At 44.7% G+C, this 27517-nt stretch overlaps 1 protein-coding gene and 1 long non-coding RNA gene across 2 annotated transcripts in view; one reads left to right on the top strand and one right to left on the bottom strand.

Moving 5' to 3' along the window:
• LOC142775813 (uncharacterized) overlaps window positions 1-27517 on the bottom strand; it is a 234233-nt gene that overhangs the window by 104427 nt on the left and 102289 nt on the right. The gene's annotated exons all lie outside the window — the stretch shown is intronic.
• LOC119175498 (uncharacterized) lies at window positions 3896-9309 on the top strand. Its single transcript, XM_037426428.2, has 3 exons — window positions 3896-3981; window positions 6361-6853; window positions 9074-9309. Exons 1-2 carry the CDS (start codon window positions 3946-3948, stop codon window positions 6841-6843), a joined length of 519 nt encoding a protein of 172 aa, XP_037282325.2. The 5' UTR covers window positions 3896-3945; the 3' UTR covers window positions 6844-6853; window positions 9074-9309.

Genomic DNA, 27517 nt, shown 5'->3' with positions numbered 1-27517 from the left:
AACTCCTCAGTAATCCTACGTAAGTTTTTGTGCGATAATTTTGTACGATGACAGAACAACGCTGAAGTAACCTCAGGTAACAGCGGAAACTACTGCAGCTGATGTCTTATTTAGACTCGCTATAACTGTCCAACTCCCACATAAGACGCAGGGTTCGTGCTAAGATTACTGCTGCTTTCCAATTGCTAAGTAGAAAAGTGGGGAGGAGTCAAACATTCAAAGCTCACACAGTGATGCTGCAAGTGCAAAGTCATTTGAGTGAAGCATCTTCGGGCGTCATCTGATTGCCTGTGAAAGGAAGCAATATCTGCTTTTTTTATTCTTTCACTTATTTTAGAGGATAACGCAAAGCGCTCGAAAAGAAAAAACTCAGTATTCGCAGACACTACCCCATAAGAGGCCACAATCTTGCAACTCGTGTATGAAGGCACTATTCTTAGCTTCAGCTTTTAACCACAAGAACGATAGCCTATTGTTCATAGGGGACGAGCAAATGTTTGAACTGGCCAGTGTTTTTTTCTCGCATTAATTCTTACGTTCACTGCGGCATTACTGGTGGTGCAGCGTCGACGTCCACCTTGGGAGATTCACATCTCGCCCGCGCACATGAGGCACGTTTTTTTTTTTTTTTTGCCCTGGTGTCCGCGTAGGTTGGCTATTTCAGGTGCGTGCCGGTCGCCACCCACTCCCCGGTAATAACCAGCCGTGCTGCGTGCGGAGATATGTGTTTTGCCATTCATCTCATGCAACTCCCTCTATGCACTTGTTCTCTTTCTGCAGACGCAGGGCGTTCCTTTGAAGGCAATTCTATTTTGGTCATGTCTAGACACCTGTCGACGTAAGGATTTTGAGAGCACACGTGTGCGTAATTGTTCTACACTTTTTTTAATCGCAAAGATCGAGTTCAGCTGACTTTACAGATACTCTAAACACTTCTATACTTCCTAAAAGTTCATAAATACTTCCGGTGAGGGAAAAACGTTTTCATTGCCTCAGAACTTTAAGTTCAACACGGCCTCAGTGCAAGCTGCGGAGTAACGATCAGTTTCCTTTATTTTTTTTACCATAAATTTGCTACTCGCTATTTCTTCACTCCCCAGTGCCATGAGCGTTCTTTTTTTCACTTATATGCCCATGCGAGCTCGTGGACGGTGCCGAGCGTTGCACAATAGCGAAGAAAGAAAAGCACACTTTATTACCACGAAGAAGCATTCTGTCTGCTATGGGGTAGCACCCTATCCATCGAGAACATAATCAATTATGTATGAAATGCCGTGCTTACCAATGCCCATCACTGTCATCTTAACACATACCAACGTAGAATTCATTGCTGAAGTCACTTAAAAAGCTGCATGTATCGGCCTTTACACCTGTGAAGGTGCCCCCTCATTAAGGTACCATCGACTCCCCTGATATGCTGAAAATTTACTTTGATATAGGTGTAGAATGTCACAAGCAACTCATTATTCGGTAAAATATGTTTTATTTAGACTTGGTGGCACACATATATCGAACGTCGCAAGAAACTCGGAAAAGAGCACGAAAAAAAAAACATAAAACAGGGCACGATCAAAGAGCTGATTGTGCATCGTTGTTTATTTCACTCAGGGCAGTTGGAGGGGACCCAGACAATAAACCAAACATAAATGAAAAGAAAAATAGGGTATAACTTAAGCAAGATCAAGAGACAAAAAGTGAAATTTTCTTTTAATAAAATATAGCGACTATCTAATTACACATATGAAAAATCGTTCTGCTTTATGCATAATGCGTCGTAATTTTCCTGCTGCTGTATGCAATAGCGTTTCAAGAAGGAAGAGACTTGAATAAAGGAATGCCTCCACAATTGGAACTGTTGGATCATAAATGGCTACAAATGCGAGTATGCGTACCCTGAGGCCACTGGATACATACAACATGTTTGGTCGTTAACAGCCAAACTGTTTCGTAGTTTTTCCTTCAACCTCATAGATTTCGACTATATTGGGTGTGAATACTGCTACTGGAAAGGCTGGTACTTCATTTGACAAGTGAAGTGGCATGAGAGATCCCGTGGTCATTGCACAACTATGCTGGCTATTCTAACCACTGAGTATTTTACAGCTATATACCATGGCACCGTGGCCACGCCAAATGCGTCTAAAGTGTAGGAGTGGGAAAATGACAAACTTTTAAGCCAATGTAACGAAGTCTTAGCTGCGTTGTGGTTCACAGCACAGCAGTAAAATATAAAAACGATGTAACTATGATTAGATCTTGCAGGCGGCGAACTCTCTACCCGAGAGTGCTTTTACTCTGAACGAAAGCAAAGGATCCTTTTGATAAGAATCGTCTGCAGCCACTTAAAAAAGTGAGCAAAGTCCGCAATGGCAGAATAACATAATCCAGACAAGATGTCTAGACGTAATAGTGGCGAACCGCGACTTATCACTCTAGTTCTAGCTCGTCCCCAGATAGTGTTCTCATAATCAATCAGCATAACAAGCGCTGGTCGGTGTTCACCACTACTTCGTCTGGGCCCATTGGCTATCGTAAATCGCTTAATCTACACGCCCATAGCTTTCCAGGATGTCACACTGTCTTGATATCGGCTACAATTATGCGTGCACACTGCGCAACAAACATGTGTGCGGAGTTCTCACACTTCCTAGATGCACGAGACGCCCATTCTGCGTGCACGCAATTCTGCGTGGCGCTCCTTATAGAACGCAGCTACGCTACCGACGCTTCCTTCAGCCCCGCCCCTTTCCATAGATGCCAAAAAAGGCATTCTGAGACCCGAGAGGGTTTTGCAGTTGCTATTGAAGGCAGGGTGAATGCAAGTAAGAAGAAGCACTGCAAAATAGATCAACAGAGCGGGTGGTGGTAGGACAAATGAACTTGGGCTACCAACACCGTGCTATCCCGTGTCCCGAGGCACTTACCGAGAGCTCGTAACTAGGACGGTTCAATTATAGAATGAAATAGCCTGGGGCGTGAGGGGTGCGACGTGCGCCATTTAGGCTTGCGTGCAGCCACTTCATCATATTAAAGATACACCTCTTTCTCCTTCCATATGTGCTGTTCTAAGTTGCGTCACCTGTGGTAAACGAGAAAAACAGGACAAGACGATAACAGCGATAATTGAAGTCAGTGGTGTAGGCGCAACAATTGGCCACATCATTTGAGTGCGACAGTGAAAGGCCGCTGCAATGAATAACAGAGTTGACAGAGAACTCTGGGAACAGAGACATAGGAAGATGGACGCCGAGCACACTGGATGCCACACCCCGTGCCCTATATGGCATCTATAGGACCTGGCAATAAACATAGGGCAATATGGAAGTAAAGCACAAACACAAAGCTGCAACAGCGGTTCGGCCGACTGTTGGGCGGGTGCGGACAGATTCAGGCTGCTCGCTCTCGAGTTCCGGACACCACCTTCGCCTCACGGGCACGTGTATACTTGTTGAAAATCGAATGCATCGCATGAGTTGCACTGATAAAAAAATGAAAAGAAATCGCGGCAGAGGAATAGATGGCAACGGAGACGCACCGCGTGCTGCCAAGCCGGTTCTGTTTTATATATGCAGAATGCGTGTATGGTGATGTGAGGCAGTAACGCGAGCTTCCGCACTTTGCTCTCGCCCGCACCGTGACGCAGGCGCCTCTCCCGGACAACTGTGAGCGTATAGAGCCGCGCGTCATCTTCCCGGCAAGAAGGAAGTCTCAAAGACGCTCATCCGTGCAGAGAGAAGCACCTTCGACGGAAGCCGAGACCTGCGTTGATGGCGAGAGAGTCGGCGCGGGACCCCGTGCGGACACGCGGGGCAAGGGAATTGACAAAGAGCGACCGTTATTCAAAACAAGGATCGGTAGAAAGAAAATGAACCATGAAGGGGATCTGGTTCGCCAGCCGTATAAAAACCGTACCTGCTCATCCGAAGAGCGCTAGTCGTCTCCAGTATGAACGGTTCGCACGCGCGCAGTATGAAGGCTCTGGTAAGAACAGGCATGGTTGGTTTGAAAGCGGCATGCGTGTGCCTCGAGATCAGGCTTCTTTCAGTTGGCTTGTGTGAGCTGCAGCTGCTTCGTACACAAACACTGTTCGTACATGCAGAATTGCGCAAACATTCGCAGTGCGATTCTCGTCTTTTCAGTAGGCTGGTTATATCAAAAACGTTACGGGATGCTTAAGAGACTTTGAATAGACAGTTTGACAAAATCATTTTTGTAAAAGAAAAGAAAACTGCGTTCATTTTTTTCCGTTTTTAGTGTATCATCAGTATGTCTAATTTATCATGGTTTCTATGGATAAAGTTAAAAACGATAGAAAATTGGTGAATGTTATTGAAGTTGATGAGTTCACATGGAGCTGTGGCACACCGAGTTATCCGGAGGTTTTGTTGCCTTGATTGTTCAGAATTCCACGTCTGACGATAAGCACACCATTTCTCTGAAACATTTCAATTATGTCGAAGTAGCCTAAAGTTTCAGTATAAGACATCGCAATTTGTGTCTTGCCTTTAGACAATCATTCGCTACAAACGTTTCATGGGTTTCGTCGCTGCAACCTTTAAGTCGCAGTTCTGGCTGTTAAAAACAACAGCCAATCCTGTCTGGCCACCCGTGATCCTTGTAAATACGAGAAAACATCAGTTCCAATGGGCAGAATAGTGATCGCAAATTTTCAAACTTCAATACTGCTTCTTCGTAATACTGAAAGTATTGCACCCAAATTACGTTATCTAAAGTTTCATAATATTTAGCGTAGTTAAGCCTACATGTTCTTGCGTAAAGATGTAGAAAGTGTGGTTGATTCCATTTTAATCTATTTTTTTCCCCAATTCCACTAATATATCGTATTTGCAGCGTATAACACAGCAAGGCACGACTTATTTCACAAGTGCATGATATGTCTAACACAGAAATTGCCTTCCCTTGTTTTGTTCTACTCCTGCAAGAAAGTCCGGCATTGTAAGTTGTCTGATACGGACAAAAGATACATTGTTTTAAGGAAGGCAATACCACTAATGACTTCGGCGTAACTATCAACGCAGCTGAACCATGTAGGTAAACTGCCCGTGTTTCTCAATGCAGCAGCGTCCTCAATAATGTGTACCTCACCATTAGGTGCATCTCGGCCACAACTCCGTCCATAACGACCTTTATAACAACGGCGTTTGGCGGCACGTATATTGGCGTCGCACCCTTAGAGGAAGTGCAAGTATAGCTTTTCACGAAATTGAGGTACGGCATTAATTGTTCGGCGCGCCATTTCGTGGAGCAGCTTTAGCTCTGCTTCCGTTTTCCTTCCGTGCGGCGTCGCCTTGAATCACGTAGCGGTTGAACCAGAACGGAGTAAAATGCACAAGCACAAAGCCGCTGCATACCCACTGCATATGCATGTGTGGCCTAAGTGTTGCACGCTACCTGCTCTTAACGCTTAGTACGCGTGTTAAGTGAAGCCGAGAACAGAACGCGCTGTATACGTTCGACGCTATTACTCTACGGAGTGCGCACGGTTTTGCTGGGTGCAAGAGCTTTACGCAATTGCAGTAGCAGCGGCGTTATGGAAACGTACGCAACGCTCAAAACAAATTCATCCGGGAACGCGCGCCTTCACATCCGGCCACACGCTGTATTCTCGTGGTTTGCCTTGCAGGTCTAATTTTGGGGTGTCGGGCAATTTCGATGCAACTGTTGCGCTTGTACAAAGACAAAAATGGCAAAAAAAGGCCCACTGGCAAATTGTCATACAGTATGATGCGGAAAATCTTGTACTCGAGACTAAAACGAAGAGTGCATTATGATGGATCTCAATTGCCTCCGGTAATTACTTTGTCAGCTTGTTAAGGTTTGCGACGCTATGCGAGATTGTGCGGCATGGTTGGTCAGTGTTAGTCAATTAATGTCGTGGTTTTGTTAGTGTAAGAGCGTAACCATTTAGCCTTGTTGGATAGTGTTTCTAAAGTTGTTGAAGTAGTTATACCTTCTTGTTACCTTTCCCTTTTCTTAACAATGCAGTGGTACGCATGTGTATCAATGCAATGAAGCTATCAAGATATTTTCATCTAAACATAGCTTGATGGTGATAGAACAAAATATTTCATACTAGTGGCTGGAAAAAATTACTTATAAGAGCTTATGTACGCTTCATAACAGCGTATTTTGTCAAACACATTTTCTCTGTGCTGAGAGCATTTGTAGCATCTTTTTGTGAGCGCAATTGTTCTTAACTGCAGTACGTAATCACGTGAGGAACAGAGAAACAGAGCTGCGTGAACTTGTCTTTCCTGTGGTGTATGACGCGGAATACGAGTGCAGCATATCCCTCTGAGATGCTGTCTACAGATGCACATTTTGTCACGATCCTCGCAGACGATCACCTGCATCTTTGGAACTCTAGCTGGTGTTGCCTTTGCCGGTGGTTTCGGTGGATTTGGTGGTGGTGGCTTTGGCGGTGGATTCAGCGGTGGATTTGGAGGTGGCTACGGTGGAGGTTTTAAGGCCATTCCAGTGACGGGCGTTGCCATCAGCCACGGAGGCGGCGGCTTTGGGGGCTTCGGTGGCGGTGGCTTCGGAAGTTTCGGTGGTGGTGGCTTCGGTGGAGGATTCGGTGGAGGAGGCAAGATTGTTGCTGGGCCATCATATCTAGTCAAGACGATTCATCACATCAACAAGCTGCACAGCGGCGGGCAGCTCATCGGCTATAGCGGGGTTGGATTCGGTGGCGGACATGGAGGAGGTTTCGGTGGCGGCTTCGGAGGTGGTTACGGGGGTGGCTTCGGTGGAGGTGGCTTTGGAGGCGGCCATGGTGGAACAATCAGCATAATCAAGATCAAGGGAGCTGGCTACCATTGATAAATTAGTGGTAAGAAATAACTGTTTTTGTGGCACAAGCATGTCGGGTATTTCGGTATGGTCGTGAATTAGTGTCCTTTTACATCTTACCATTGTTTAGGTTCAATATCTAACGCCCTAAAATATCGAGTGCTGTTTCGTAACCAAATTACTAAAAAGAAAGATTGTCTGAAATGTTTGTCTCGTGAAGCATTTATATACAATTTTGCTTGTACTCACAGGCGATGCCGCTGGCGGAAAGCTTAATAACTGGTTGAATTACATATAATTAGAGCATTTTAACTTCACTAAGAGCATGAAGGGCAAGGTTACTAGAAACACCACAGAGAAGTTGTGCTTAACTTTCAGCAGCTGCAGTCGTTTCAACGAGCACCCATCTCTGCGAGCACGAGCGTACTCCTATATATGTCTCCTGATCGGGCTGCAGTCGTCGCGGTTCAATATGGTTTTGTGCTCACCAACAGAAAAATATCGCTCATGAGCCACCGCGACGAGAGCTGTCCGGAAACAAGTCACCTTATGCTCAAATACGAGGGCTGTCAATCCAGTAATGTGTGCAGCTGTCCGATGTATAAAAGCAATGTGAAGGTGTTTTTAAATAAATCCTTGAGCGAAGGAAAGGATGCCATATTTTAAGCAAGATTCACTATGTATGAGACAAATGTCATACACAAAAGGCCAAGGTCCCATTGCTCAGAGAGATTCCCTAAAAAAATGGTTAACTTAAAGCAGATACGAGATACTACGCCACAATTTTCTTATTATCTGGCATAGGAGGTCAAAGTGAGGTGATCATCGCATTCACAATTACTTCGGTAGTGTACGTTTTCTTGTTCCACTTCCTTTACACAACAACCTACACACAACAGATAATCGGGGGAGGGGGGCCTCTTAAAAAACAAAACATGATCATGTATTGTTTCGCGTACTGCGCCAGTAAAGCGTGTGTTAAGGTGCAGAGTCTTGCTGAAGGATGTACCTTTGTCCTCGAGGGATATACTCTATGTTTCTTATACTCCTTGTTTCTTAAACACTCCAACGCAGGTAGAAGCTTTGACTCCTAAGTGCTGACGCACGAAATTCCGCAGCAGTACATGCATCACTCACGCTGCGAAGAATTTCCAAGACTACTAAAACCATGAAAGCTTGGTTTCACACTAATGCAGCACTACTTGAACAATGCCACCTTGCACTTATTTGGGCTCTGTAAGACAAGAATACTGGAAAATCAGCATTCACATATCAATATCGTGCTGTAGTCACTGAAATTTTCTTCGTGCTCTCTTTCTCATATGGGCTGTAAATGTACGTGGGAGCTTTTGGAACCATACCATGAATACGACTTAAGTTAAACATTGTTTGATGAAATACAGGAACAATAGCGCTTTGGCAATTTGTATACAATTTTTTTTTTCTGAAACCTTAAATTTTTCTTAAAATGTGACATAGATACGGATATTACGAAAATGTTCGGTGTATGTTTTTATATATCCTTGAAAAGTCGAGTTGTGTCTGTGTTTGTGTGTGTGTGTGTTTGTGTGTCTGCACACGTGCATTCTGCATGCTTTCATTCAGGCCATTACAGTTTCCAAAACATCTTTCGCGCCATGTCAGGAACTGGTGCACAGATCACAAAATTCAAAGAACATTTCAAAGCTGCATCACAAGGCAATTTAACAACATTGAAACATCTGTGACCGCTATATAGCACGTGTGCCAATAAAATAATCGTTGAAATTTTCATTCTCGACACGCATACTTTTGATTTGAATTGTTCAGCTCGTATATAATCTGACAAGGCTCGAGCAAAGACCCTGCTGGAGGTTTCTATGTATGCGCAAGCATGCCCTTATATAATGATTTAATTCTCAGCACCATTCCTTGGGCTCATTTGTTCTGCATTATTCGCTTTACACAATGATGCTTTTAAGACGAAGACAAAAACCAAATAGCACTTGTTCTGGTTAGCTTTTCTTTCTTTTTCCTACCGTTTTAAACAGTCACGCTATTCTTTAATTACGCCATAATTGTAGCTTAAAAATTACCGTTTCCTGCTCGTGTTCGGAATCATATATAGCACAAGCCTACAACACAATAAGGAAGTACATGCCCAGCGTGCTCACCAGTCTTTCTACAAGACACATCCTTGAAATTTACGCCCATCACCAAGTTAGCATATTTTTATTACTTTTACTGCACGTTACATTTTATGCCATGTCATCTTTTTCAGATCGCTTCGACACATGGATTTACTGTCTAGTGAAACCTTCGCTGAAGACTGGCAGAGGCTGCATCGATCCACCTCTACGCATGGCGCGAATAAAACCCCAAGGGTCCACAGTCAAGCGCCAAGTCGTTACGGGCACACCTCAGGGCGAAGAATACATGAGGATGACAGGCGCATCGTCCTTGTCATCAACAAGTGCCAGCCAAGTATTATTGTACAATAAATTATTTTTTTCGGGACCTGTGCTTAGTACATCACAACCATTTCTGCTCTCTAAAGTTACCAAAAAGTCTAACCAAGTGATTTTAGTTATTGTAATTCGCAACACGCCATACAGCGATGTTTCAATGACTAGGAGGCCACACGAAATCGACAGTTCGCGTTCATACTTCACATCTGCAATCAGTACAGCTTCTGGTATCGCTACTAACTTGATAATGCACCCAAAACCGTGACAATAGATTTGCCTTACTGGCCTACAGAACAGGCGTGCACCAATTATGTGTTTTTATATTGTCAGGATTATTAGCCGCAAGCACAACAGGGGAGGAAGAAGCCAGCATCACGAGTGGCAGTCTCTGGCGTTTTTCGAGGAAGACGACGTTGGGTATCTGCTCTTGCGTTTTGTTCTTGTGTGCGTAGAGCCTTGCTGTTCTCGTTGAAACGAAGCCTTGTATCCTGTTCTTTCTACGTTGCGACACTGGTAGAGGTGCTGAACTTCTACCACTGATGCTCAGGACTCCTCTGTGGCCCGGCATTTCAAATCCGACACCGCAAACCGTTCTTTCAGTGGATACCCCTGTCCACCATTACAGTCGCTGAAGGCGAGGCCTTAGTCCCGAGATGATTCCCCTGGAACTACCCCAGCAACGCACTCCGCCTAGAGAAATGTCAACTGTATGTGCTTCCCCGCTGACTTTTGAGCAGCCTGTAGGTGCTTCCCCGCTGACTTTTGAGCAGCCTCAGATTCCGAAGACATTTCATGGTGAGGCTTATGAAGACGTTGAGGACTGGTTAGCCCAGTATGAGCGACTCACCAAGGAAAACCACTCGATCATCGAGCAAAAGCTTTTACGCACCTACTTTGCTTTAGCGGGCAGCGCTAGTACGTGGTATGAGAACCACAAGGCAACGCTGTCTACATGGGATATATTTCGGCAGCAGATTCTCAGCACCTTGGCAAACAACGACCACCATGATTTTGCTCAGCAACTCATCGAGTTTCTCGTTCAGAAACCGAATGAGGGCGTCACCATGTTTGCGGAGGACATGACCCGCCTATTTCGACGGGCTGACCCTGACATGTTCGAAGCCAAGAAACTACACCATTAGATGCGAGGCGTCAAAGAACAGCTGTTTGCCGGCCTTCTTCGCAATCCACCAACGACCATTGCGGAATTCATCAAAGAGGCTACAGCTATCGAGCTAGCACTGCAGGAATGGTGTCGCTATTACGACCGACCAAACGGTACCTCAATCAGTGTCTCTGCTCTGACGGCCGGCAGTGACAGTTCTCTGCGTGAGCTTATTCGCGAGGTTGTTCGTGAGGAGATCCGCAATTTCCTTGTGGCTCCGCAAGAACCTACGATGGCTTCAGTGGAAGAAGTTGTGCGGCAGAAAATCAGGCAAGCATTTTCGCAGCCCGAATCACTACTAGCCCAGCGATCTATCAACTATGGGCCAGCCACCCGTAGTCCGTCACCAGTGCCGCACAACTTGTCTGCACTGGCTCATTCTTACAGCCCACCGCCGCCGCCACCGCCTCCTCCACCAACGACGACGAATCCACAATATAACGCACTTACGGAAACTCTGTTCTACCCTCCGTTCTAATCACCACCGACACCTGCAACTTGGTCGCCGAGGGTTCCCACCATGCAGTGGACTATTCGTTCGCAAGACGGATCTGTGGCGCACCGTCGACCACCGTCCACTCTGTTTCCATTGCGGAGAAGCTGGGCATGTTTACCGCATCTGCCCATATCGTCAACAAAGATACCCAACTTATGCGCCGACTTTATCACGACCTCGTTTCGGCGCCCAGTGTGACAGCGCGCACCCGCAAGAACAGCTATCCACTCTGTATCGTCGATCGCGCTCTCTGTCACCTTCGCTGAGCTCTTCGCCGAACAATTGTAGTTACGCCTACGCTGTCCGGGGCAGGTCGCCAAGCCCTCATCGGGGAAACTAACAGCTGCGATTGATTGATTTGTGGGGTTTAACGTCCCAAAACCACCACATGATTATGAGAGACGCCGTAGTGGAGGGCTCCGGAAATTTTGACCACCTGGGGTTCTTTAACGTGCACCCAAATCTGAGCACACGGGCCTCGACATTTCCGCCTCCATCGGAAATGCAGCCGCCGCAGCCGGGATTTGAGCCCGCGACCTGCGGGTCAGCAGCCGAGTACCTTAGCCACTAGACCACCGCGGCGGGGCCTAACAGCTGCGACCTTTGGAGGGAAGGTTGCCGACCGTCGAGATGCTGCGATACCTCCCGTACCAGTACCATACGACGATACGACGAACGATTCAATGCCACCGACCCCACAGGAAATTCTAAGCACCGACCTAACTGTCTACATAGACGAACGTCCTGTGACAGTGCTAGTAGATACTGGCGCAGATGTCTCAATCATAAGCCGAAAGCTTGCCGATTGGTTAAAAAAGTTAAAACTTCATGGACGGAGCCTAACATAAGAACTGCGGGAGGCCAACTGATGGCGCTGACTGGAAAGTGCACTGCCAGAATTAGTATCGTTGATTCAGCTTTTGTTGCCACGTTCGTGATTTTGTACGAGTGCTGCAGAGACCTGATTTTGCGGATGGATTTCCTGAGTGAATACGGCGCCGTCATAGACATTCCGGACAAGTAAGGTACATTTTGAATGGCCCCAGATAAAGTTTCAGATATGCAATGTAACGACCAGTGACGTAAACATCTGTGCTTTTTCGAAGATCACGTGACCTTTTCATCACAGTCAAGTGCTCTCGTAGCTGTAACATGTGACCAACCAGGCAACTTCGACCATATCGCCGAACGAATTCCAGCATTGCTTTTCAGCCAAGGCCTATCTTGCAAGAGCCGTCGTAAGCATCGATTGTGGATACATGCATGTTTTGGTTACGAACTTCAGTGCTGAGCGACGACATCTTGCGAGAGGTATGGCAGTCACGTACGGGGAGGAGCTCACTGAGGTGACAGGCTGCTTGACTGTGGAGAAAGCCGATGTTACCGGGTCAGCCCCTCTATCCGTCGACGTTGGCCCAAGTTTACAGCTCCGCCGAAGCAAAGCTTTCTGGGGCCGAATAATGAGTTTCAGGACTGTTTTTCTTCGACGTCCAGAGTTCGCCAAAGGCCGTTGACGAAACTTCGCATCATAATGGATTAAATGACCAGACCCATACGGCAGAACCCATACCGAGTAGCTGGCTCCGCGGCAACCTGAGGGAATATAAACTCAGGGGCAAATATGCTTCAGTATGACGTTATTCAGCCGTCGAAAAGTCCTTGGGGATCAATGGTAGTATTGGTGAAGAAAAAACACTGCATCTTACGTTTATGCGTTGATTACCGCAAGCTCAATCAGGTTACGAATAAGGACGTTTACCCAGTACCTTGTATAGACAATTTCCTCGATCGAATACGCCATGCACGTTATTTCTCGTCGATGGATTTACGGAGCGGATGTTGGCAAATAGAAGTTCATGACAAAGATCGAGAAAAAACAGCATTCGTGACACTCAATGGTCTTTATGATTTTAAAAATCTGCCGTTCAGCTTGTTCTCGGCACCAGCAATGTTTCAGCGGCTGATGGACACAGTCCTATCAGGCTTGAAGTCGCAAACGTGTCTGGTATAACTGGACGATATAATTGTATTTTCAGTGACATTTGATGAGCACTTGAAGCGACTACGCATGGTATTTCAAGCGATACGATCGGCCGGACTAGCGCTTAAGCCTGAAAAAAGTCACTTTGGCTTCGAAGAGCTTCTTTTCTTGGGAAACCTTATCAGCAGTGAAGGTGTACTGCCTGACCCAAGCAAAATAGCCGCTGTTGCAAGTTTTCGCACGCCATCAAACAAGAAAACAGTGAGGTGATTTTTAGGCCTCTGCGTCTATTATTGACGCTTCATTGAGAATTGTTCGCGTATTGCATCACCTTTGACACAACTCCCCCGAGGAGACGTCACATTCGTGTGGGGTGAAGAGCAGCGGCTGCGTTCAACGAGCTGCGACAACGTCTTCAAAGCCCTCCAGTTCTCGGACACTTCGATGATGACGCTCTGACAGTGGTTCACACCGACGCCAGCAATGTCGGCTTAGGAGCGGTGCTCGTTCAGTGACAAGATGGCACCGAACGAGTAATTGCTTATGCAAGTAGGACTACCTCCCGTACAGAGGAAAATTACTCCACCACTGAAAAAGAGTGTCTTGCAGTGGTGTGGGCGGTCATAAAGTTTCGCCCATATGTGTACGGCCGCCCGTTTAAAGTCATCAGCGACCACCACTCTGTGTGCTGGTTAACGAACTTGAAGGACCCGTCAGGCCGATTGGCACGCTGGAGCCTCAAGCTTCAAGAATTCGACATGGCTATAGACCCATTCCATGTTTGTAAACACAGGTAGGCCGATGTCAACATTATGGGCAAAATTATAGCGACATCCACACGTAACTTCCGTCATAAGCGTTGAGGGCTGCGATGTGCGCCAACAAACAAAACTAAGTTGTGAGACGCGACTCCCATCCAACCGTGACGCAGTACGTCGGCATATATTTTTTTTCTCGTTGCTTGACTGAGAACACCACATGCACCATTGAAAACCCAGCAGAAACTGTGGTAGGCAGAGCGTCTTTTGCCTACCAAGACAGCGCCCCCGCATTTTCGTGGCGTGAGTCCGGTGGAATTTCTCTATAGTTTATAAATCGGGAAAGCAACATACGGATCCCGATTGCCTTTCTCCCGCCCCATCGGAAGACTCAAATGGCGAGCATTATGACGACGTGGCGTTTGTAGGTGTTGTCAACACGTCTACAATCGCACAGCAGCAGCGCGACGACCCCGAGTTGCAACCCCTTATTGATTTCTTTGATTTCTTGGAGAGACGCATATCTGCTATGCCATTGCTCTTCGCAAGAGGGGTAGCATCGTTTTGTTTGCGCAGCGAGGTCCTACATAAAGTGAACTTTCCTCCGAGCAGCAACACCTACTTACTTGTCGTCCGAACACCACTCCCGAAAGAAGTACTACAGGCGTGCCATGACGAACCGACATCCGGTCATTTAGGCTACACACGAACGCTATGCCGAGTGACACAAGTATTACTGACCGAGACTGACGGCAACCGTTCAACAGCATGTTCGGACTTGTCTTGAGCGCCAGCGTTGGAAAATACCAGCCGTCAAACTAACAGGGCTCCTCCATCCAATTGATGTACCGGAAACTCCATTCGCTCAAGTCGGAATGGATCTTCTAGGACCAGTTCCAACTTCGGCTGCTGCTTGCAAATGAATAATTGTAGTGACTACAAACCCTGCCACCATGATGATGAAACATGGGGACGATGCCTTCTTGGAAGGGAGGCTAATGTCACAATTATTAGCCGTAAGCACAACAGAGGAGGAAGAAGCTAGCATCACGAGTGGCAGTCTCTGGCGTTTTAGGGGCGAAGCTTCTTAAAGTGGCACTCGTTTGTCCCTCGTAGTCGTACTCGTAGTCGTAGTGTGTAACCAATGTTACATTTTGACCTGCAAGGTGGTGCCGGTGGGAAATTTCTCCTGTGCTTTGTTGAACAATAAAAAGTTCGCGGCGTGTGCGTTAACTAAAAGCCGAATGCTCCTGTCTCTCATTCCCCATTAGCAGCCATTGGCATGTACATTGAGCACTATCTGACAAGAATGGGTTGCTACGTTATACTTGCTGGGTGTAATCTCCTTAGTTTTAGAAAGGGTTAGCGACCGTTGAGCCGCAGTGCCATGAATACAGTGAACTAGTATATACCATGAACTCGAGGTGGTTAAAGGTGGGAAGTAGATACGAAGCGCAAGCCGTAAGAAAGTAAAAGCCGAATTCTCCTGTCTCTCATTTCCCATTAGCAGCCATTGGCATGTACGTTGAGCACTATCTGACAGGAAAAGGTTGCTACGTTATACTCGCTGGGCATAACCTCTTTGGTTTTAGATAGGTTTAGCGAGCGTTGGGCCGCAGCGCTATGAATACAGTGAACTAGTATATACCAAGAACTCGAGGCGGTTAAAGGTGGGAAGTATACCCGAAGCGCAAGCCGTAAGAAAGTGTGTGTGTGCCACCTCTTGTTTAGTCCTTGGAATGTCCGCTGGATGGCGGTGCTTCTATATGGGGAATATATGATGAAAAGATGCGAGATGGTGGTGAGTGTTGAATAAATGGACGAACGGACACACAAACAGATGCATCGATGGACGCATAAATGGACGCAGGGGTGGATGCATGGACGAACGCAGCGACGGACGCACGAACAGACGCACGCACGGACGGGCGGATGGACGCATGGACGGTCACACAGACGGACGCATGAACGGACGGAAGCAAGAACGAATGGGCGGACGAATGCTTCGCCCCACTCTCCATGATTCACTCCATGGATATGCTGCCATTTTTTGTTTCGAGGAAGATGACGTTGGGTGTCTGCTCTTGCGTTTTGTTCTATTGTGCGAATATAGCCTTGCTGTTCTCGTCGAAACGAAACCTTGTGTCCTGTTTTTTTCACGTTGCGACAATATCATTGAAGAGGGAGTATCAAAGGAGACGCTATGACAAGCGATTCATCAAGGGAATGCCCGAATCGCGTCACACAAGCGCATCTCCAAAAGCAGGAAACATTTAAATGAGAAAAAATATATTTTGTTTTTTTAATAACAAGTGTTTTTTAATAGTAACAGGAGCAGTGAGGAGCGCAAGTGAGGAAAGAAAACGAGATTAGGCAGACACTAAAATGGCAATACGCATAGATTTCATAGCGTAATCATGAATCCTTGCAGTGTTGTAAAGCTGAAGAAATCGCGACGTCTTCAGTAGAGCGCACATATAATCGACTGTTTACAGCAGTGACTTATTATAATTTTTTTGTTTTTCGCAAAATACAATGTTCTGTTCGACAATGGTTCTGTTCTACAATATCAAGTACAATGTTCGATTCAGCGCCATGGCATGCCCATTCTGAGTTAGGTAAAATGAAAAGTCGCCCACTACCTCTAATTCCAGCTCTTATGGCAGTATAACGCAGACTGGCCTTACTTAAGTATACAGTCGCAATCATTTAACTAATCGTGGTAGAGCATGAATTCAAAACCTCGCACTATGGCGTGCTTCAAAGCTCAGATGAAGCTGTGAGACGCAAGTACAAATTAGTTGTAAACAAACTTTTCCTGGCTCAAGGCAGCATTCTAGAACGTGTAGATTGGGAAGATTGGGATGAGAACCCCACGGTAGTACAGTACACGACTAGCCAACTCGCAATACTCGTTTTCAGTGCACTCGAGTACCAACAAGAGCTTCTTCTCTAGCTAGAAATTTGAACAGAAGAGAAATATAAACAATTACATCCTAGCTTTCCCAGTTGTTTTCTTCTTCATCACTATCGGGGCGTCGTCCTCATTTTAACTACCATTCTGAAATATGCAATTTTTAAAGAGAAAACGAACGTTCAAATTGAAAGCAGGCAATTTTTTTCCGCAACAAATGTTCAGGCAGGCACTAGCGAGAACTTGCATTCAGTGTCCCGGCTATTGTATCTACTCCATGGTAAACACTTGACTGTGAAACTCCCTAACACAAGGTCCAACTACATCAGCCCAACACCTCCGCTATTTGAAGAATACCAGCGTAATGCACCCGATTCAGCTGGTAACCACCCTCACCTCTCGCACTTTCGGGCTCTCGCCTATCACCTAGCCTTCGCTTGTGCTTTGCGGTCTTAAGGGAGAGAGTCATGGGGAAGAGTGCCTCACAATGGGAATAATATAAAGTAATTTTTTGTTCAGTTGGGTACAGATCCGTGGGGCGGCGTCTTAGATTACTCGCTATCACAGTGTTGGCAGCCGCGTTGGCTCTGTATACGGTGTTTTCAGATAGCATGTCGCCCTTCGTGGTGCTTTGCGGGCAACCAATGGGGATGCGTCGTGGTGACGTCATCATCATCATCATCGTCATCATCATCATCATCATCAGCCTGACTACGTCCACTGCAGTACAAAGACCTCTGCTTCATAAATAGTGCTGTGAGGAGGCGGCGGCATTGCTTCCTGCCACAAATAAGGAGTATGAAGGAACAAATCTGACAGACGAATGATATTGACGAGGTACACACGTCTATTGCGTTTCCGTGGAAAAGCGCTCAGAAGCGTGTGTGATGCAAGCAGCCCTACCCCTTCTGTGGCGTCGCATCACGATTACTCTCTGAACTAAGACGGCCAGACGGCTCCCTTTGAAGAGCACGCGTTTGCACTGGCATTGAATGAAATAAAGCTTATCAGCAGCAGAGTGGGCTTGTCAGCAGCAGAGAAGGCAGCATGCTCAGTAATCCGCTTTGCCTTGCGATACAGGTCTTGGCACTTCTTCTTGGTGAATGTCCTACGGTGTGCACCGTCTTCCCGGGGCTGGCTCGGGACGATGACGTCACCTCGTCTGGCTGGCCTAACGAGGGCTGGTTTTCATCACCCGTGGACGACCGCTGCTGGATCGAGGAAACAACGCCCCCTTTCATGATAGCGTCCACGTGGAATCATCGTCGAGTGACGTCGGTTCCCGTGATCACTTCGGAGCCTTTAAATCTACGGGCAGGCTCTTTCCACGGCAGTGGGCTTGTCAGCAGCAGAGAAGGCAGCATGCTCAGTAATCCGCTTTGCCTTGCGATACAGGTTAGTAGGTACTTTTCTGCTCCATGTTATCGTAATGATAACCGTTTCCTGCTGCTGCTGCCTTGCCCACTGTGTCTAAAGATTCTTTTTGCTTGTGTTGCACCTATACCTCTTGATCTGTTGGTTTGCGGTGACGTTGAAGCTAATCCTGGTCCTCTTACGGAAAAGGAAATGCTATCTGAGCTACTCGCTGGCCAAAAAACAATGAAAGCAGCTATTGACAAAGTACAGGCCAATCAGAAAGATTTAGCAGAAAATTTTGGCACGCTAGCAGAACGAGTTGATGCCATTGAGCGTCACATGAATAAATCTTCTTCATTGCCTAAACAAGTGAAAGAAATTGAAGATTTTATGACTCAAATGCAACAAAAACTAACATCCCTTGAAGACAGAGTTGATGATTTTGAAAATCGGAGACGTAGAAATAGCTTAATCATTTATGGCCTAAAAGAACTCCCTAGGGAAACACCTCAGACACTCCAGGATAGCGTCAATGAAATCCTCGAGAATAAACTAGGTATAAGGGCAATTACTGTTGAAAGATGCCACAGGCTTGGCCACAAAATTGAAAACAAAGACAGACCAGTTATTTTAAAGATTATTGATTATCGTGAAAAGATGTCTGTTTTGAAAGTTACGCACAAGCTAAAGAGCTCGGTATTGTCCTTTTCTGAGGATTTTTCATACAGGGTTCGTGAGGCACGCAGAAATCTGTGGAAAAGTTCGGAAAAAGAGAGAGAGAACGGTGCTAAAGTGAAGCTTTTCTACAGTCGACTGAATGTGAATGGGAACTTGTTTAGTTGGGATCAAGCGAAAAATGCACGTGTTAAGCTAAGGAAGAATGGAAAATGACGGAGCATGTGCAGTCTTCAGTCGCTGAAAATACTAAATTTAAACTGTAGAAGTGTTATTAGCAAACCCACAGAATTAGAAGGAACCCTCCTGGCCTATAGTCCCCATATTGCTATCCTAACCGAAACATGGTTGCACGATAACATACTTGATAGTGAATTTGTTCCTTGGGGCTACCGTGTGTACCGGAATGACCGTGGGAGTAGAGGCGGTGGGGTGGCGATCCTGTTTAGACAGTCATTGCAAATTACAAAAATTAGTGACATACATAATGGCGAGGGCATATTTTGCAAAGCGTATTACGGAAAGACCAGGTATGTTATTGGGGCTATTTATCGTCCACCCAATTCCTCCATGGATGTTCTGGATGAATTACACAATTACCTTGTCGTGCATGTGAAGCATGAGGATCGGATAATTCTAGCAGGAGATTTTAATTTGCCGCATGTTAACTGGCCATCTTTCTCTTTGCAACAACCTAACTATAAAATTGGTGAAAGAATGATCGATATAGCGTTTTCTTTTGACTTGATGCAAGTCGTTGATGAATTCACTCGAATACAGGCAAACTCTTGTTGAATTCTAGATCTCTTTTTCATTAGTGGCTCAATCTCTGCTCAAGCTAGCTGCTCTGTTCTCCCTGGAATATCTGATCATCAGGCTGTGATACTCACGCTTTCTGATGTTGTTTTAAAGAAAAATTGCAAGAGTATCTCGTTCCCTAACTTTTCTCGTGCAGATGATACTTCAATATTGGACTTACAATCATTTGAATTCGATTCTTTTTCGAGTCGCACTGCTGATATTCATTATTTGTGGAAGCGTTTCAAGGACCTTATAAATGTGTGTATTGAAAGATTTGTTCCACGCATTGTAAAAAAATCGAAAGGAAAGAACCCCTGGATTTCTCGGGAAACGTTGCAGTTGCGAAGACGGCTCAAACGTATAAAAAATCAGAGACGATACTCTAAAGACGTAGGTATCCTCTAACAAAGAATTTCTGAACTGGCTTCTCAACTAAAAGCAAATGTATTGTCTGACAAGGAACGCTATTATGGCCAACAACTTCCGAGTCTCATGTCTTCGTCTCCTGAGAGGTTCTGGAGTTTAATTTCGCCCAATCCTGTGACTACTGATGTTTTTGAAATTGACGGTGTGGAAACTAGTGATTCCTCTGTTATTTTTAATGCTTTCAATGATCATTTTAAGTCTGTTTTTTCAAAGGATAATGGAGTCCTGGAAACATTTGATATGGCAGGCCCACCCCTATCGGATATTGTCATAAGTGAAGAGGGAGTTTTTAATTTACTTTTAAAGCTTGATGTTAAAAAATCTTCAGGTCCTGATGGAGTACCGAATGAGTTCTTAAAACGCTATGCAGAATGGGTTTCAAAGTACCTAACAATTCTTTTTTCTAAATCTCTCAAAGATGGTCAAGTTCCGGATGACTGGGTAACTGCTAAAGTCAAGCCCCTACATAAGAGTGGAAATACTCATTCTGTTATTAACTATCGGCCGATCTCATTAATTTCAACTTCCTGTAAACTACTTGAGCATATAATACATAAGCATATTTCAGAATTCCTAGATAAGCACAATATTTTGTCAGGTTCACAACACAGATTCAGGAAAGGATTTTCTACTTGTACTCAGCTGGTAACTACAGTTCATGATTTCGCACTATCTATAAATTCCGGAAAACAGGTAGATGCAATTTTTATGGATTTTGCTAAAGCTTTCGATACGGTCTCTCACAATAAATTACTCTTCAAATCGCATTTAATTCTTAAGAATACTCAGCTTCTAAATTGGATTTCCGGTTATCTTTCGAATCGAAAACAGTACGTCTTTTTCAATGACCATTGTTCTCGTACAGTACCGGTTGACTCGGGTGTTCCCCAAGGCTCTGTGCTCGGACCCCTTCTCTTTTTATTATTTATAAATGATATATCACATAATATACCTGTAAAAATTAAGTTATATGCGGATGATTGCATCCTGTACTCGGAAATAGAAAACCATGCTGATCAAATTCATTTAAATGATGCATTTCAAAAGGTCATTCGTTGGTGCGATAAATGTCAGATGTCAGTTAATTTTAAAAAGACCGTTTTCATGAAAATTTCTCACAAACGTAACACTCTTCATTTTGCACATTCAGCCAATAATGTTTTTTTTTTTTTGCAGGAGGTACAACACTACAGGTACCTTGGTCTTTGGATTTCGAATGACCTTAACTGGACTAGACATATTAACACTGTAGTAAGCTCGTGCAATTACAAATTATTTTATCTTAGACGAGCTCTTAAGCACTCCACTCCCGCCGTTCACCTTGTTGCATTTAATGCAATTGTTCAACCTACTTTAGATTATGCATCCATAATTTGGTACCCTTACACCAGAAAAAATATCAGAGAAATGGAAAAAATTCAAAAGAGGGCTGTTAGGTTTATTTATAACAGTTTTGTTTGTACTTCAATAACATGTTTATTAGCAAAAGCTAACCTCCCAACACCTACACAAAGAAATAAAGTATTAAGATTGAAATTTTTCTTTCAGTTAGTTAAAGGTTACTTTAAGTTGGACTTATCACATATACTTCATTTTTCCGCAGGATATACCACAAGGCAGAGGCATGCCTTTACAATAGCCCCATTTTTCACCCGTAATAACACATTTAAGTATTTGTTCTTCCCTAGGACAATTACCGAATGGAATAACCTAGTAACGAAGTTGTTTCCCAGTCATCCTTGAACCTTTTTGCTGCGCAGCTCTAGCAGCGAGTGTCTAATTTCTATGACGTGTGCTCCTGTTGTTTATTTCAATCACTGTAACCATTCTCCACTTGTGATCATCTTGAATTCAGCGCTCATTTCTCTATATGTTCTTATGCCGGTTAATTACAAACCACTGTTCTTTTTTTTTCGTTATGAAAGTGTGTAAATGCCTTACCTGTTTTATATTTATTTGTTTGCCGATTTGTAAACTTATCAAATGTATATCCACCCTGCCAAAACCCTATGTTAGGGTTGCAGTATTCATAAATAAATAAATAAATAAATAAAGCAGGCGTTAGTCAGCCTGTACTAGCCACAGGGCACTACAGCTGACTCGAACAACCTGCCCGAACGAAGTCCAGAAGCTTGCCCAAAGGCATTCCATGTTTAGACTTCTCAATATTGTGCAGTTCTCCCTTACTTTAAATGCGAAGCAATAATTAGTTGATAGCAGGCACTTTCACCATATCTATCTATCTATCTATCTATCTATATATATATATATATATATATATATATATATATATATATATATATATATATATAGCCGCCTACGTCTGGCGCTTTCGTGGTCGCCTCCTTAATTTAGGCTAGACCGAAGTTATTTTGGGAGGATGAGAAGGGTTGACGAACATGTCTGACTGGTCATGACATAACGTAATAATCTAGTCGCGTACGTCGTCAAATTCTTTCCTCGAGACATATGGGGCACATACTCGTAAACCACACGCCATGGTAAGTGGTTATCAGCCACAAGTGACTGACCGCGTATATGTACCCAGGAACAGCGACAACTGACGTTGGTAATTTCAATGCTAGAGTGTTAAAAAAACTGACATCAGCAGCATTAACCAGACGAAAGCTAAGAATAAATGTCAGGGTCGAAGCAGAAATCGAACCCGAGAATTCTGCGTAGCAGTTAAGAATTCTACCACTAAGCCACGCATGGAACTGCTTTGAAAAAAGATCCTATGCAGGCGTAATTCTTGGTCAAATGTCACTAGTGGTTGCAGTGCTGGTTATTTCACTTTTATAAACACTACATATGTACTTATGTGATGCAGGTGTCACGTCGCCTTAACGTTAATTTTATACTGAAAGACCATGCACTTACGTTGTCTGCATAGCACTAGCCTGCGCTACCATCCTCGCAAGCAAAGGCGCTACATATTAGCTTACTGCTTCGGGTATTGTTGATACCTATGTTGCTGTTGCCATCGTTACGCGACTCTAAACAGCTAGTCACATAAACGTATGTCCCTGTTCAACATATGTTTCTGCGTACAACACTTGCAGATATCCTTAGCGTCATTTCGTAACATTTTTCTTAATGAGAAAGTTACCCCACGCTCACATTCTTTCCGCATGCTTCGCATAACATCGATACCCTGGGTACGTGGGATCTGCCGAAATATTTTATTGTTCTAAACTCACGCCATTCCTCTACTACGAGTCATTTACAGTAGGTATTGTTCTTTAGTGCCTAAATCCTGTATTTACTATGTTTATTGTACGTGTGTATGGTTCCTTACTATCACTTTACCTCTATGCGCAATACTTGTTATTTTCCTATTTAAAAAAGATTTTTCCAATCCCTTTGTATTATACCCTTTACAGAGTGGGTTAAGGCAACGTATAAATAAAATATAAAAAGAATATGTGAAGTCTCTATGTTCTAGTTGCTTCTGAAACTGACCACTAGCTGTCCAGATTTGATTCCATACATGATTGCAACCCACTCGACAGGGCCAGGGTGAGTGGCTGTCTAACACTAGGGTGTGTGATTGCCTCAATGAAAGGACAAACCATGAGCTGTCAGTGACTATTTCGTGCGCTCGTGAAAAAGGACACTTCGATTTATTGCACGGCAAAAAGAAAAAAAAAAGAAGGCAGGGTAGAGGACGCTTGCGCGTGTCCCGAGCCGCCCTCATGCACGTCAACTGCGATGGCCCACAAAGTTCGGTGGTCAAGTTGATCGAAAACCTTCGAAAATGACCGCTTTGATAGAAAAGTGGCTGCTTTCGTACTGCTAATTTCTCAGTCACTGGCACATATTTTAACAAATCACGCTTACACTAAGTTTAGGATGTCTTGGAACCACATCAATCGTGAAGCATTTCAGAGTGGCGACGAGCTTTTCGCGTTAGCTGGCGTAGAACATCGGCCACGATGCGTGGCTTCTTTGTTACCAGTCACAATAAGTCGCGCGACTTCGACAAGCCCCAGTGCGAATGAGCCTTGCGAAAGTCGTCTCAATAACAGCACTGCGTTACTGGCTTCTTTCGCGACGTCCCCCTTTCGGCAAAGTCTATTTTTGCAGCCTCCGAGCGGCTAACTGCCCATAGATTGTGCCGAGTAACCACATAATGCTTAGATTCAACCTCACCAGTGCCACAAGAGACTAACCGAACACCTCTCCGAACTCCTCTGAATGAGACGCAACCAGGGGGCCGACGCGAAAAACACTCGTAATAACTGGCGCCCCGGTGAAGGCTAGTGGGAAGCGTGGGCGGCCAGCCGGAAGCTGGTCCGCGGGAATTACCGCACACATGCTTGCACCCAGATTTCCCCACAAGGGGGGCGCACCGCACGGGGGTGATCTAAATTCAAGATTAATCCACAGCCGCGTGCTACGCGTCGCCGAGCCTGCTGCGGGTCGTTACGCGCAAATTAACTATCTAAAACTATGACGGTCTGCTTCACTCTCAGACGAGGCTGCTGGCGGCGGCCATTTGCGGGGGCGCGCGCACTTGCGAAAATCGCTCACCATCCAAGGCTTATAAAAACACGGCGAAGGCATTTTGCGCGTTTTCTTTGTTCGCTTGCTCTTTCTCTCTTCCTCACCTCTTCTACGCTAGCTTTCGTTTTCTCCTAGTTTTATTTTCTGTACGCTTCTTCGCACGTGAATTACTTTTGCTACTCGGTTGCGCAAATGCCCGGCGCACTCGCACGGGTGGGTGGAGTTGCCGGTCAAAAGCACTCTCTATGGTCCCGCGAGCGAGAACGTGTATTCCTATTCCCTTTCACAAATCTCGCAAGAAGTATCAAATGAAAGGCGGCGCCGCTATTTTCCTTCATTCCTGGGCGCCCTCGGAGCGAAGCCGCGTGACGGCCATCGCTTCGCTCTCGGGAACTTCGGGCAGTAATATTCCACGTCGAAGCCAACACGGCCTTTCTTCCTTCTCTGCCCACTCTCACGTGTCAACAAGAAATAAATGTTCTCGACATTTCAAACTAAATTTTCCTTCTTTTTCTCTTTTTTTTACATTTCTACACATTCCGGTTTTGCCGTAACAACTACTCTTAGCTTTTCCAAGTCTGTACAAGCAAAGTATTCTTTCCACGGCCAGAGAGAGTGCTTCAGTAGACTACTTAAACTAATCAATCTAACGTAGTAAGCCTTGAGATATTTTTACTTCTCATAAATATACGTCGTTAACGAGTTGTCTGAGTGTAATCACTGAATCAGAACGACACTCAAATATTTCCACCGCTGGCACCTTCTGTTTACCTCATTCAATAAAATAATTCATGGCACGCCTTCCCAGTGCTGTCAGAGGAAAATAGAGCTTCCATAAAAACTGAACGGAAAAGAAATAGAAAGAAAGTTGGAGGTGGGCCTGAGTTTTGCTTCCATCAACATGACCAAGGTTTCTTCGACTCCGGTACAAGTAGAATAGCAGTTCGTAATGTACTAGGAAAGCAGACATCAAGCCTCACAGGCAGTTTTATTCTTTGAAGACAGGGCGCCCTATTTGCGAGAAAGATCACTGCACACACATCCATGCGTGAACACGCACAAAAAAAAACATTGCAGCAGCAAATTGAAAACGCTCAGCTTTTTTAGATCTTGCAAAACAATACGGCAGTACCCACGTACCGTGAGAGTCAATGATATGCAAAGCATGTACCAAGAAGATTTTATGCCACACTTTTAAAATGAGCGAGCAAAACGTTACGAGATGAATATATGTAGTACACACTAAAGATACGTATAAGTTTTATACATATTTACATACCTTAAGATCATGCAAATGTACGAAATTATTTCATAGTTGCGAAATGGCGCCACTACTAACATATGCACTACCTGCAACAGCAGTGGTAGGGTGAAATGTTCTTGTATTAATCCGCTATGTTGGTCGGTGGACGCGTAATGCTGAAGCGTACGCTTTATTATTTTTAAAGGTGAGTGTGACGAGGTGGATCGATGATAAGTGCAGTAGTTGCGTGCACATCGTGGGCTTATACTGGGAACGTCCACCAAACTGGCGTCTACACTGCATAGCTAATGCTTTGACATAACGTCCGTCCTCTCGTTAGCTCATGGACGTCAGTATTATCGACATAAAGAGCGTTTTATGGTATGGCGATGTGAATTTCACACCTAACTTTTATTAGCGTAAACCTCCGAGGACCACCGGGAACCACCGGTGACACTTTACTACGGTTTGATTCATCATAAGAATACCGCTGTTATGTTTAGTAGTCTGCTACAAAAGGGGATTCAACATTAGAGCCACATTCGACGCTAACCCGGCAAGACGTCGGCGTCCTAGGTATACATGTGTAATGTTTACTGTTTGGTATAAAATTAGATAGCGAGTGCTGCACCACAATTTGCGTTGCCCTGACTTTATACCTGAACAGAGCCGTCTTAAGAGCTAGCATGGCTGTGCTGATAAAGTACTTGATCGCCGCACATAACGCGCGGGTTCGATTTCTGCTGAGTTCTTTATTTTGAATCTTTCCGTTCATCATGTCTACCCAACCGATGTCAGTATTTTTTAACGCTGTCTCATTTAGCCCTATGTTACTAGTGTATGTCCTGACCATTCCGGAGTAGATATGAGCTGTCAGTCACCTGTGACCGAGAGACCTTTGTCAGAACAATCAGTGCATGAAAGGCGCCATGATTTCTCTTTGCGCAGAAAATCAGTGAAGGCCTTATTGAACTTACTGCGTGGTAGTGGCCTATTGTATAGGCTAAAGCACCCCGGCTCACAATTTTTGTTTCTTTCTTTCTGGCGCGTGTATTTCGCTATTCGCTTTCTTTCCTGTCTTTCCTTCCCATTCTCCTTTCCCATAGTGCAGGGTAGCAAACAAACTGGATGTTCCAATTTCTGGTTAACCTGCCTGTCTTTCCTTCATTTTATTCTCTATCTCTCCTCTCTCTCTCTCTTTGTGACCCATACCCGCGTACTGCAAACCTTGGTATGAACGCATGCTCCGCACGCATCTGTAGGAAGAGTTTGACAACGTACGCGTCGGGAGTTTTTATTCAGGTAGTGACCAGATAGCCATACTCCTCAAACTGTCTGATACCCTCCCATACGAATTTAATTCTACAGCAAGTTAAATAGGGGATCATGAGACTACCCAGACACATAGATAGATAGATAGATAGATAGATAGATAGATAGATAGATAGATAGATAGATAGATAGATAGATAGATAGATAGATAGATAGATAGATAGATAGATAGATAGATAGATAGATAGATAGATAGATAGATAGATAGATAGATAGATAGATAGATAGATAGATAGATAGATAGATAGATAGATAGATAGATAGATAGATAGATAGATAGATAGATAGATAGATAGATAGATAGATAGATAGATAGATAGATAGATAGATAGATAGATAGATAGATAGATAGATAGATAGATAGATAGATAGATAGATAGATAGATAGATAGATTTTTCTGTTCAGAGTGTACAAACAGAATCGCGCTATTCTAGATCGCCTAGCCGGCCGCTTCAGCTGCCGTTTTCTGCATAAATATGCAAAGGCCGATGATGTAAGGTTAGCTAACGTAGTTACATCGCATGCTGGATTTCTGGGTCCCTGTACTATAATTGAGGCATGAACGGCAGCTTGTAGATGACGTGAAGTGGCAGCTGCGGACAA

The sequence above is a fragment of the Rhipicephalus microplus genome, chromosome X (genome assembly GCF_043290135.1).
Source record: "Rhipicephalus microplus isolate Deutch F79 chromosome X, USDA_Rmic, whole genome shotgun sequence".
Lineage (NCBI taxonomy): Eukaryota > Metazoa > Arthropoda > Arachnida > Ixodida > Ixodidae > Rhipicephalus > Rhipicephalus microplus.
The sequence above is the reverse complement of the archived record's forward strand: the minus strand, read 5'-3'. Positions and strand labels throughout refer to the sequence as shown.

Excerpts from the sequence above, each read along its gene's own strand:
- LOC119175498 (XM_037426428.2), top strand. The coding sequence starts at position 3,946 with ATGAACGGTTCGCACGCGCGCAGTATGAAGGCTCTG. Across the intron at positions 3,982-6,360 it reads CGCGCAGTATGAAGGCTCTG|ACGATCACCTGCATCTTTGG; the intron begins GTAAGAACAGGC and ends CGATCCTCGCAG.